Source organism: Salmo salar, chromosome 04 (assembly GCF_965601325.2).
Source record: "Salmo salar chromosome 04, fSalSal1, whole genome shotgun sequence".
NCBI lineage: Eukaryota > Metazoa > Chordata > Actinopteri > Salmoniformes > Salmonidae > Salmo > Salmo salar.
In genome coordinates, this window is record NC_138294.1 from 16743113 (window position 1) to 16756805 (window position 13693).

Consider the following 13693-nt stretch of genomic DNA (forward strand, 5'->3'; position numbering starts at 1 on the left):
ACCGATCAGACACAGAAAGTGGTCACACCACGTCAAAATAAACCAGCTACTATCCAGATCGTCCCACTGCTCTTCACAGTGGAACTACTCCAACCAGCTCTCTCAAAGTGTGACAACCATAGAAGAATTAATTATATAGTTGGATTCTAGTTCTATGGTGCCAAAAACAACTTCCTTTTAGAATATGAACAACATTCTACAGTTCTATGGTGGATTCTAGTTCTACAACCATAGATATATAATACGTTTTTCATTGAATGGAAACAGCAAAAAGTGACAACGGCTCTATATTTCAACGGACAAGGTTCTTCCTGGTTTGTGAATGGAAAATACGCCACCTGATGTCAGAGGCACCATACATTCTACCCTCTTTGCTCGGGGGGCAGAGATTGACTTCACTCCTCTAGTGACATTCTCTAACCCCGAGGGGTTCTATCACAAAAGAAAAAGCCTTAAAATGTCTCGCTGCACACGGTATCAGATGCTTGGCATGAAATATTCATATTTGAAAGCAGACCCGGAGTAAAGGGAGGTGGTGGTGATAGGCGTGGATCTGACTTGCAGAAATTGAGACGCTTTAACCGCACTGACCGATTTCTATATCCACCACAAATAGATGTCAGAAGCTCACTTCCTTGTCAATTCCCTTGGATGAGAGAGAGAGAGGCAGAGGGATATTGGAAAGTGTTTTGTCAATGGCTGTGTTTGAAATGTTCCCCTATCCTCTACAGTATATTGTGCCCTACTGGTAAATAAGGAATAGGGGTCAATTATAGTGCACTACATTGAGAATAGGAAGCCATTTCAGACAAACAGGTTTTCTCCTGATTCTTCCCGAAAACAATAGACACCTCATCATAGCACCTACCGTATTATAAACGATTAACTATCTGCAATGATAGCTGAGGAACACTATATTACAGTTAGATGAATACCCTTCTGTCAAGCCATGTGCTAAGATCTAAACTGCCATGGTTGACGCAGTGGCCTCGTTGCACTTACTAACATCCGCTCTTCTTCGCTTTTTCCCCCCTCACACAGGTTCCCAGTAATGACGAGATACCTTTAAGTTCTCTGCCAGAGCCGACCATCCATAATTTACCATCTGTTTAAAATTTAAAGGTGCCACACATTAACGTCCTCAGCACCTGCACTTTCACGCTGTCCACCCGCCACGCTCCGTTGCGCTCCCTCCCCCACCTTCTTCCCCGCTCCCTCATCCCTCCTCTCCTATTATTCAGGCCAATGACAACGAGTTCCCCTTCTCCACCGAGCCGTGGGATGTTAAATCAAACGGAGGCAGAGGGAGGGGACTTGCCGCGGGCTGTAAGGGCACCTCCGATTACACCCCAGACTTAATTGGTGGCAGTGGCAAAACTATCAATTCTTTAAGAGCTTTTGTGCTAGCTGCTGGCAGGACTGGGAGTATAGCCTAGCAGCCTAGCCATGTTGCAAATGAAAGCTGACAGAGCCACCGCTGCTGCAAGACAAATCTTGATAAAAAACATTTTTTTTTTTTAAAGACAAGACGGGAACAAAGACAGAGAGACCCTGGCTTCTCATGAGTAGCCCAGGGTAGCATGCAGGAATGCTGCAGGAAGGAGAAGAGAGGCTAGATATGTATAATTAAGCGGTCTGCGTGGCAGCTCGGTTGGCAAAATCCTATTGTCTTGACAGAAGCTTAAGGTTGCCCTTCAGGTTGAGACCACACGCTTGTGAGGAGGCGTGAGAGCCTCATCCCCCGTCTTTTATCCCCTCGCTCAGACCTCCGTCAAATTAAATCGGTGGTTTGAAAAACTCAAATAAATCCCACAAGATAGAAGATCCGCCGATCTAAAAGGCCGTCTGTCCCTCAGGGTTATTTTATTCTCGCCACCCTCCACTCCACCTCGCTACTCTCTGCCTGAAGAGATTGGCTGAGGGGGGGGCGACTCTTCGTTATCTCCAGGGAGGCAAAGGTTGGGGGAGAGGGAGAGGGAAGAAAAGGCCACAGATTGGTCCTTATCTATTCTGAGCACACCTAAAACAAATTAGACCCGGGGCGCAGTCCCGCCGACGCGTCCGGCGATTATTTGGCGCGGCCTCTCTCTCATTAAGAAGCTTGAGATGGATCCCTGGCTCTATTTTCTTCAAGGTCCTGCCTCCCACCATTTTAGGGTGTCTTATCACAATAAAAAGGTTGTTTTTTTTATGCCAGAGGATGTTGTGCCGCTGCTAACCGCCGCCGTTTCATCTCGCCATTTCATGTATATCACAACACGCCACAAAGAGAGAGGAGGACGAGAGAGAGCGCTGCATGCACGCCATTTTCCGTGGCACTCTGTTTTTCCTGGGGCCAATGCCATGGCGGTGGCCTTTCAGATTCGCTAATTGAGAAGCGGTTTTCTATTCAATGGGATTGTGCTCCATTTCTCTCTCTCTCCTGCATGTTAAGACAACCCACGGTATCAGAGATGGCCTGTAAACACCTTTCCAAGGCTAGCTAATCATCTCTTTTCAGTATATAGTGTCGCGGTGAAGAGTGACCTGTTTACAAGATACAAGGATACATTGGAAGTCTCAAACTCAATCAATAAGATATTACTTGAAATGTCTGAGGAATTGTCCCCTTGTCTCTCAAGCAGGCTAGGAAGACATGCTCTTGCTGTTGACATCTTGCAGTAAACGTGAGCCTTATAACATCTGTGTACAAATCTCAGATGTATTGAATCATTTTAAATGGGATAATATTGATTTATTGGCAAGAGGTTAGATTGCACGACAGAGCACCCAAGTAAAGTGAAGAACTAGCAGATAAACTTGGAATAAAGGAAAACGTAGCAGACCGTCGACCTCCGAATTTGTTTGACTGAAAAGGATACGCTATAGATCTGTACCATGTACTACAATCTGAATGGGGAGTCTTAGGGCCTCACCCTGTACTGAATAGAAAAAGATGCTGTTGAACATTTCTCTGGTCTGCGACATCGCAAAGCACCACGATACACCAACTCACTCAGGGGGAAGAGAGTCACGCACAATGCCTTTACTTCTCAGTGCACAACACAGCAGCCATCTTTAAAACGATCAAGCCAACCATCCATAATCACAGTTTGTCGTCGTCCTAACTCACGTATTGTACTCGTATGAATTTGTGAAGATCGCTCAATGAGCAATAGTAGCTTTAGCACGTGGGGGAAATAGAGTATCTCCTTCCCTCTGACAGCCCCTAGCGATCTTTCAATAATTCATGGTGCATTTAAGCTGCATCTCTCTCACACTTTTAAACTGTTTATGAATACAACCTCTGAATCGGGCTGGTAGAGAAATGGATACACATTAGTCCTGGACTCTGAGTCCTTCCCTAAAATCAACTATAGTGGAACAGTGTGCTAGCGCTCTACAAACTAAGCAGTAAAACTGAAGTAAAAGAAGGGAAGAAATGAAAAATAACATATGGGTTCAGGAAACACTTCAGTAGGAAGGTGGCATCCTAAAGACGCTACAACAGATTCATACCCAGTACTGTATGTGTTCAGAAGCAGGACATAAGCATTTGGGGTATACTCAGAAACGGTCTGAGTCACAGCCCTGGTGAGACCTGGTCTGCAGTGCCAGTGCTACAATAACATTGTGTGTAACTGTAGGACGCAGGGCTCCCTTGTGGAGGAGACTTTGGTCTCAATGGGACTCCCTGTTGAAATAAAGAGGTGTATAGGTTCTCTCAGACACACCAACACCGACTACACCTAGAACCCTAGAACCACACCAGGCAGAGTTAGCTGCTGGGGAAATGTTAGGTTGGATGAGATGCCTCCTCTACGCCACACTAATCCATTATGGGGTCAGACAGAGAGAGAGAGAGAGAGAGATGGAGAGATGGAGAGTGAGAGAGATGGAGAGAGAGAGATTGAAGAGATGGAGAGCGAGAGAAACAGATGGAAGAGATGGAGAGAGAGAGAGAAGGAAGAGATGGAGAGAGAGAGAAGGAAGAGATGGAGAGAGAGAGAAGGAAGAGATGGAGAGAGAGAGAAGGAAGAGATGGAGAGAGAGAGAAGGAAGAGAGATTGCATTGCTTGCTGTTTTAGGCTGGGTGTCTGTACAGCACTTTAACATCGGCTGGTGTAAAAAGGGCTTTATAAATACATTTGATTGATTGATTGATTGATTGATTGATGGAGTAAGAGAGAGGGAAAGAGACAAAGAGAGGAGAGAATGAGGGAATGACAGATTGAGAGAGCAAGAGAAGCAGACAGACTGCTGCAGAACAGAACAGCACAGTGGTGACACGGGGCAATCCTCCAGGGTCCTGCATTAGTGCGCTAAATTAAAGGGGGTATTAGATTAAATTGGCTCTCCGATTTCAGGGGTGTGAGTAAAATTCTGATTTGCATTTATCCAGCGCTACTTAAGATATAATTAGTTCAGGGTGATTCCCATGTGGAAAACACTGACAACCAAATCTAACTGGCTTCTGCCGCTAGCTTATAGTCTCTTCCTCCCTTCCTAGGTGAGAGGTACAAGCTGCTAATGTTTACGTGTGTGTGGAATGGGGGACTGTGAGTGTGACTGTGTGAATGAGACTGAGTGTGCCTGCGTACGAGACTGCGTGCGAGTGCGTGCGACCCCGTCCGTGCGTGCGTGCGTTGAAGTCTATACAAACTCGCTCGAGTGCTGTTTATTTTCACCACATTTATGTCTCAACATGGAACCATGCAGGATTGTTTACAGCACCGAGATGTGGTGAAAAATGACTGATTCTGAGCATATCAAAAATACATCCAAACCAAGTGGGTATGTAACTAACTTCACACCTTCTACAATGCCTTTGAACCCCAACACACACACAGCCTCCTCGGCACAACCTGATTCTATAATTACAGGTACCGGGACAAAAATAATAATTACCGGTACAAGAGGAACCCCATAATCTGAATGACAGAACTCCCAATTCAAGTACCTACTCTCTTTTAAAAGCAAGTTTGGATTTGTTTTTGTTTTTCACACCCTCCCTTCCTTCCATGGTAATTCCAACGGTCTTAGTTGGCAAATGGATGTTTTTCCCGAACCCAGCCAAACCATCCATCAGGCATGAAAGGGCGTCTTCCTGAACACCCGTTTGAGACACCCGGGCACCTGTTAGGACCTGATGAGCCTCTATGGCACACCTGTAACCTCCAGCATTTAACGACATCCTGCAGTGATTTTTTTTTTACTTTTCCTGTTGAAAAACGAAGTAAACACACATGCTAAAGGATACAAAAAACATTGCTGCGCAAAATAATGCATTTTAGACAACTTCAAACTTCCAAGGAGTAGGGCATTCAAAGAGTTGGTCTGATAGTGACTGGGATGTCATCAGCCTCCCCCTTGCTTGAGGACCACCTATTGAGATCTGCCTTTTGTTAAGTGAACCGAGTGTTAAATGAGGTGAAAAGGAGACTGGAGTAGGACTTTAAAACCCACAACAGACAGGTTTCAGAGGGTGGTTGTGTCTCTTGTGGTTAAAGGAGTTATATGGCGTAAAGCTGATGTTGATGTACTGGTAATCAAGCCAAGTATCAATAACACTAACCTGGTCCCAGGCTGTATAGCCAACGCCTAAGGTCTTTGTCAACAGATCAGGGACCAGTCTAGGAAAACACGGACCTACCTGTAACACGGGTAACAAGGATTGTGTGGTTTAATGGAGGTTGCAAAGTGATCAATATTTTACCACATGCACCATACAGTCAACACTGAATGCAAGCCTGATGTAGTCACTGCACGCTAGAAATATGGGACCAAATAATTCACTTGACTAAAGTGAATGCACTATAAATTCATCCAAATATGACACCTTCAAATGGGGGACTAGATACATAAAGTGCTTTCATTTCTAAATGGTAAAACTGATGTGCATGAAAACACCCGCAAATAAAAGGTGACATGTTGCACTATCCCCTCATAAAATATTTGATCTCAAATCCAAAATACTGGAGTGTAGAGCCAAATTAAAATGTTTATCTTCGCTGTCCAAATAAATACATAGGGTAGTATATGCGTGGACCATACAGTCAAAACTGAATCCAACATTTTAGGTAAACAATAAACTAAACTTCCATAGTGTACCTTTAACACAGAAACCATTAACTCACAACCCTTTAGACAGACCTAGAAGACAGTTCAGGACAGTATCATTACTAATTCCATGATAACATTCAGTCTGAAGCATGGAACCAGCAAATAATCTCACTTTCTTATACACAGTCTGTTGGAACCAAACAGAATCCTGAACAAATAGGTGGTATGATGAGTAAATAATAAAAAGATGTCCTGGGCCATTACTTCACTAGATCCACAACATCCCATATCTGCATATTCACGCAGATCCTGTGCATTATCTAGGAGTTATGAATCAATGTTTCCATTGTTTTCTATAAGGTAGGCAAGAAACATCAAGGGAAGCAATCCAGCAATAAGAAAACAGTCTAACAAGGAGCAACATGCTTTCTTTAAGCCGTCTCCTCCCCTTCATCTACACTGACTGAAGTGGATTTAACAAGTGACATCAATAAGGGATCATAGCTTTTCACCTGGATTCAGCCAACGTCATGGAAAGAGCAGGTGTTCCTAATGTTTTGTACACTCAGTGTACGTCTGTGTCTCCAAAGGAACAACAAGCTTTCAACACATTCATAACTACGACCAAGTTCTGAAAAATGTACGGGGGGGAAAAGTAAACAATGACTATTAAACGTTGAAGAGAGACGTACTGTTACAGTAAGTTATTCAACATTAGACCAAGTCATATTATATTAGGACCCTTTTAAAAACTCGGCTCTACCTGCCACTTAACTATTGAACCAATCCCTGGCCCACGCTGGCCTACTGCGCCATAGTGTGTTGTGGTGGTGTACCACAATAGAAACCTGTGTTGTGTCAGAGGAAGTCCGAACCATGAACACAATCTTACATTTTACAACTATCTGTATTCCACCACAGTCCTTTAGAAACAAAATGTCAGGCGTCAAATAAATCAATTCAAATACAGCAATTAAAAAAAAATAACAGCCCTGCCCTCTGAATGTAGAGGGCACTGAAACTAAATGCTCTCGCTAGCTGTCAATTATGTTTGTCCATTTTCTCTCCTTCCTTCCTTGGTCTAAAAACCCAAAAAAACACCCATACTAGTTTTTCCAGCACTATCCCATTACTGTAAGTGCATCACCCAAAAAACTTCCAGACATCTTTGCATCACAATTGCTTTCTAGGGCCCACCATTACTGTATTCAAGTATGTGCAAAGTATCAACCCCTAAAAGATTGATCCACATTCGGTCATAATGGCCTCAAATAGAATAGAAAATGATTTCACCTAAAAAACCCGCTTTCCTCAATCAATCCCTATAGGATCAGGCAAACAGAATGTGTCTGGGGGGGATTTTATTTCATTACACCCCACCCTCCGTATTAAACTAGGGGAGTGTTATGAGACGGACGCCATCAGCGGGCCCTGCCATCACTCTCACGGTGGTCGGCCCTGGTGCTTTGTGGGTAATCGATTTCCGCCGTCCAGAGACGGTCTCCGTAATTGGTTAAAATGACCGGGGTGCAGAGAGGGATGACTCTCTCACCCCCTCTCTCGCTCTCTCTGCTGAAAACCATTTCCCAGCTCCGGCTTGGAGCCGAGCCAAGCCCGGGGTTGTTCGGATGCGTTCCAGCCCCAGCCTGACTGGCAGCAATTACGGGGTGTCTGAGCCAAGCTCAGCTTGCGCTCCACACAAACACCCCTAATTACTGCCAATTAGGCTAGGCGGGTAGGCAGATTGGAGAAGCCGGGGGGATGTTCAGGCATGGGTGGGCATGGAAACTATTTTCAAGGGCTTAGAAAACGTGACTGGATGAAAAGGTTAATACTTTGGAGTGCGGGGAGGGAGGGAGGACGGTGAAGGAGGGGAGAGAAGGATAATAACAAAAGAAAGGAAAAGGGGGAGGGAGTGAAAGCCCCTCCCGGTTTCCTGGTTCTATTTTCTCACCTCCAGCGACGAGCCGGGTTTCTTTTTCAGCTCCTCACATTTCCTGAACTTGCAGATCTGGTGGCCCGTCTTACGGTTCCGACAACTGCTGCACACGCCGCAGTTGATTAGCCGCCGGCAGGGCGCGCACACCCCGCACCGCTTCCTTTTCTTCTTCGCCGGGTTCCCGCCGGACGCTGAGGAATTATTCTGTGGGCAGTCTGCCAGATTGGCAATTTGAAACGCACTGTCTGTAACGGCTGCCGAGGCTGCGGGGGAGTGAAGGGCTGTCATGACGATGACCCCGGGAGGTAATGAGATGCCCCCTAAAGCCGGAATGGCGGAAAAAGTTCCGACACGTTCCTGGAGATTCATTATCTCTGCTTCGCCGGCGCCGCATTTCAGCTTGTTCATGCATTCTCCCGCTAAAGGTCTGCAGTGTTCGGGGGATAAGGTAGAGAGGAAATTATTATTTGCCATTTGCTGTAGCGTTTCTGGCGGCACGCCATGCTTCCCCGGCCTCTGGGAGTCATTCCTGTGCATGCTGGTCCTATTAGGGTTTATTGTCGCCGATTTCCTCCCCCAGAGCATGGCGTTATCGCAGTTCCACGGGGACATGCCTATCCGGGCACTGGGGAAAATGGGTGTCGTGATGCGGGCGATCTTGGACGTCTGGCCGAACGCGCCGTTGGTTTTGTAAAAGTTTGCGAAAGAGCGGTACCGTTCCATCTCTGCGTTATAATCCAAAAGCTGGCTTAATCCACCATCCTGGAGGTTCTGCAAGTTCTGCAGGTTCTGCAGGTTCTGAAGGTTATCCTTTTGTAAGAGAGAAACGTCTGCGTTCTGTCCGTTCTCAATGCAGAGAGCATTGTTTATATTAGACATGGCTGGAGGACGGTTGAGCAGGGTTCACTGGGGAAGAGTCCGGGGTCGCCGTCAACGGTGGCCTTCGTCAAACTAGAAGCTGCTGGTTACCACCAACAATATGTTACCATCCTGCTTCTGTCTCCTCCAGCACTGGAACACAAAGAACAAACAATTACAGATACAACAGGAAAACAACATCCTCAGCCTAATCAATTTCCATTCTCTCTCCAAGTTTTTCCATGAGATAAAAGCTGATAAAAGACGTTTGACCAATCAGCTGGCATGTCGTTCATTTTCTTCTTTCGGACTATTTTATAATGAAACGCATCTCAAACTATAGTGAGCAGATCGTTATCTGGTGACAATAATATAATAGCTGTGACATACCAACATGTCATAACGGGATATAGGAATTAGCATGCTCGAGAAGACAGCACTAGCTTCGTGTCAGAAGAGACTTAAGAGATTTTTTTTTAACACGGTTGTCAAAGGATTCCTGGATATATTTAAATAAGTCTCATCAATTATGTATTTGATGGTATATTCTGGCAAAGGACAAACAAATACATACGGATGGGATATAAATGACACCAGTCACTTAAATAATATAAGCACAATATTCAGCCAAAGAGTATCATCCATGCTCACTGAAACTAACTACTCTGGAACGTCAACATAAAACCAACCTGTTTTCAAAAGCAACCTGACATTATCCCGGTGCGCTACAGTCTCCAAAACACTATGCACGTTGAACACCTCACGAGGGACAACATTGTATATTATTTTCACCATCACTGATGTTCTTCTAAAGCGATAAGGTCTCTTCCATGTAAACCCACTCCCGTTCGCTCTCTTAATAGCACCTGGTATTCATTCATGGATCCCGGGTTCTATTACAATGACAGCGGAGAGAGACCACCACTGGTGAATTTCAATCCAACCCACGAAGCCACAGACAGACCTCCACAGACAGACCTCCACAGACAGACCTCCACAGACAGACCTCCACAGACAACCGTAGTGTCAAGTGCCTTAGGGGGGAGACTCCATTTCCTATCTTCCCTCCCTCTCCTTTCCCCCAGTCTGTCTGGAATTGGTTTCCACTGATAAAAGCCCCATTAGACACTTCTCTCCCCCCCCCCCCCCTCCATTAACTTTTGCAGGCTCTTTCATTCTTTGTTTAATTGCCAAAGCCAATCCATTGCGGGTAAACACTAAAGGATTTTGAGTCACTTCCATGGTACAACCCAACAGCTAGCTCCCAAACCGAATGATAAATATCCACACAGGAACAGTGGAACCCCAGAGAGAGAACATATTGGGTGTCCTTAAAGCACAGCCAGAATAGTAAAGCACATGCCCACTCTCAATACAACTGCCCAGCAAGCAATAATTCTGCTTACATCTCCTCTACCACAAGATGAAATTCCTGAATGATGAAATCCATGCCAAATAATGGATTAACCGTTTTTGTAATCAATATTCAACTTGAGGACAAAGCTAAAATAGATCATTCTTCTAAAATCACAATATTAAACAAATGTAATAGTAACTGTTTGAATACAATGACAGCCTACCTGATAATATGAAGCAAATATTATCCATACAAATGCATTATATAGATATAGATAGTAGGTGGAAACAAAAAACATGCCATGGTGTGCCATCCCAACAGCACCCCACCGCCACCAGTAAACAAAACCGTCCATGCCTCAATGATCGGTCCTGCTCGCAGTCATTATTACTTAATCAATTCACCCCAGGAGCAAAATACGCAGCCCAAAGGCAATCAAGTCAGGGCTATCGATTCTCAGCCTGTAAACAAACTTTAGAAAGGCAGAAATGTTCGATACTTCGAGAAAGAGAGGGAGGGCGAGAGAGGGAGGCAGAGAGAGGACCACAGTAGTGTACGTCCGATGACGACTGACGAGCCCTTGTGTGGCTGCTGTGGCTTCCATTAATTATCGCTAGTCTGGTCTGTCGGAGACACTCGGAGACCAAAGGTCATGCAGAAACAATCCACAGAGGGCTCTGGACAGTACAAATAAACCGTTACAATCAATCCGACAGCGCCTGGATCACTTTACCGCCAGCTTTAGCCGACATAAATCGGGGGGTCTGAGAAAAGCATGAGAAATATCATAAGACGCTGCCTGTACTGGGTAAAATGGAAGAGCTTCACCTACCTACCAGGTTCCTGGCGAGAAGAGATTCCAGACGCCTAGCAGTCTGCTGCCAACACAGAGCGGCACATTACCGCAAGGCGCGATGGAGATAAAAATAACGCGAGGATGTGGGAAGAGCACAGCCACACTGAAAAAGAGCGCTCAAAACAAAAGGAGCATTTTTACAGACTTATTTTCCTGGCATGAGAAAAAAGTAGAAAAATAGCAAACTTAAAGCGATAGCCTATCGAGCTTTTATAATAAAAAAAACCGGTTTATTATTATAAAACCACGGCGCTGTAGGGGGGGAAATAACGGTGCGTTGTAGGTGTTTCCTCTCCTTGGTCCGAGGTGTATTGTGTGTGGCTGCCTACTGTTAGCGCCGTGCTGTCTCCTGTCGCTGTGTGTGGCTGATTGGTGCTGAGGTGAGGACGCTAGGATGTGGACACCTACTGATCATTGGTTAGAAATGACTATAGAAACACTAGGAGCACTCGGGAGGGGGCTGGCTTAGGGCCAATGACTGTGGCTTAGGGCGCTCTGCCGGGAAATAACTGGGAAGCTGCGTCTTAACCTTTTGTCGTTCCCTTTCTCTCCTCTTCTATTTCATTCGGACACGCGAAGCGTTTAGAGGGTTGTCATTTACAGTATGCGTCTTTTAATAGGGATTTGCGCTTCGCGTGAGGGAAATCTTGTCAAATTAATTGGAATTGAGCGGTCCAGTGATGAAGATAAAATGCCTCCTATCAGGGTGGTTTTTTTCTCCCCTCTGGGTTAGAACGACTTCCATAATTACGAAGACCTGCGCGTGCCACCACGGGGATTCATCACGATTAGGCTGTAAATCCCTCCCGATGGCCACAAATGCATGGCTCCCGCGTAGAAACACATGCATGCACGGCACATTTATTCTATGTGCCCATGTGAGATGCACTCCATTCACAATATTATGGAATATAATTTCTCGCTAATGCACGTGAAATATGGTAATGCAATGAATAATGAAATTATGGCGCCAATCAATTACCGAGCCAATCATTCACCAACACAAATTAGGCCTATAGATGTGCAATTGGTGGTGTAGGCTAGCCTGAAATTATTAAACATCCCTCAAACTCAAGATAATTAATTTCATGAATAGACTACGTGAAAAGTGCCAACACAATACGATTTCAATAGATCTGGGCTATTTGTCCAAATAGAAGTTGATCCCAATCTGACCGAAATGTACCTTTTTAAATATAATTTGTGACAAAGCTGTCAGATCACTTGCCAACTTAAAATGTCTTGAAAATAAACTTAAATAAGTAGCCTATTTTAAAACGGCAAACTTTAAAGTAAAAATTGCATGCGGCTAAAACGATGGCTCTCCCAAACAGACAGCAACACACACCCCTGATTACAAATGACAGGCACCTGTGTGGCAATGAGCCACAGCCACAAATCAGCCAAGACAATGAGCGGAGCAACTAACAGAACGTCTGGCGCTATCTGCCACATTCACAACAACTGGGAACTCGAAAAATACGAGGTCAAATCATAACGTCCGTGATCTTCAGGTTGGAAAGTCGGAGCTCTAGAAAGAGGCTCGAGTTCCGGTGTTGGAATTCCGAGTTGGATGACCATTCAAATCGATTTTCCCCAGTCTGAGCAATTTTTTTTCCGGAGTTCCCAGAGATAACTGATTATGGAGAATGATTGAATGGGTAAATTACGTACATAATTGTATACACATATGCTTCATAAATCTATAGTTTAAAAAGTAAAACACGTTTAAATACATTAAAATATTAATTTATTCCATTGTGAAGTACTCCCCTTCACAGTTATACACTATATATACAAATGTTTGTGGACACCCCTTCAAATGAGTGGATTCTGCTATTTCAGCCACACCAGTTCTTCACATTTCTGCCCTGCTAGAGCTGCCCGATCAACTGTAAGTGCTATTATTGTGAAGTGGAATCTTCTAAGCGCGTCAACGGCTCAGCCGTGAAGTGGTAGGCCACACAAGCTCCGAGAACGGGACCGCCAAGTGCTGAAGTTCATAGCTCGTAAATATCGTCTGTCCTCGGTTGCAACACTCAACACCGAGTTCCAAACTGCCTTTGGAAGCAACATCATCACAAGAACTGTTCATCGGGAGCTTCATGAAATGGGTTTCCATGTCTGAGCTGCCACACGCAAGCCTAAGATCACCATGCACAATCCCAAGCATAAGCTGGAGTGGTGTAAAGCTCGCCGCCATGGATCTGGGTTTGGCGGATGCCAGGAGAATGCTACCTGCCCCAATGCATAGTGCCAACTGTAAAGTTTGGTGGAGGAGGAATAATGGCCTCGGGCTGTTTTTCATGGTTCGGCTAAGGCCCCTTAGTTCCAGTGAAGGGAAATCTTAACGCCAAAACATACAATGACATTCTAGATGACTATGTGCTTCCAACTTTGTGGCAAGAGTTTGGGGAAGGCCCTTTCCTGTTTCGGCATGATAGTGCCCCCATGCACAAAGCGAGGTCCATACAGAAATGGTTTGTCAAGATTGGTGTGGAAGAACTTGACTGGCCTGCAGAGCCCTGACCTCAAATACCATCAAACACCTTTGGGATGAATTGGAATGCTGACTGCGAGCCAAGCCTAATTGCCCAACATAAGTGCCTGACCTCACTAATGATCTTGTGGCTGAATGGAA

General features: G+C 45.0%; 1 protein-coding gene across 3 annotated transcripts in view; it reads right to left on the bottom strand.

The window, feature by feature from the left end:
• The window catches only part of LOC106610328 (CXXC finger 4), a 28392-nt gene extending 16502 nt beyond the window's left edge, over positions 1-11890 (bottom strand). Inside the window, exons 1-3 of one of the 3 annotated variants that reach the window (XM_014209621.3) lie at positions 11033-11890; positions 7997-8992; positions 5555-5632 (exon numbers count right to left, since the gene is read on the bottom strand). In XM_014209621.3, the coding sequence (XP_014065096.1) occupies positions 5555-5632; positions 7997-8860 (942 nt within the window). In that variant the 5' untranslated portion in view covers positions 8861-8992; positions 11033-11890. Of the gene's footprint in view, positions 1-5554; positions 5633-7996; positions 8993-11028 lie in introns of all 3 variants that reach the window. The other 2 variants (XM_014209620.3, XM_014209623.3) reach the window with 2 other exon arrangements.
• Positions 11891-13693: the final 1803 nt, after the last annotated feature.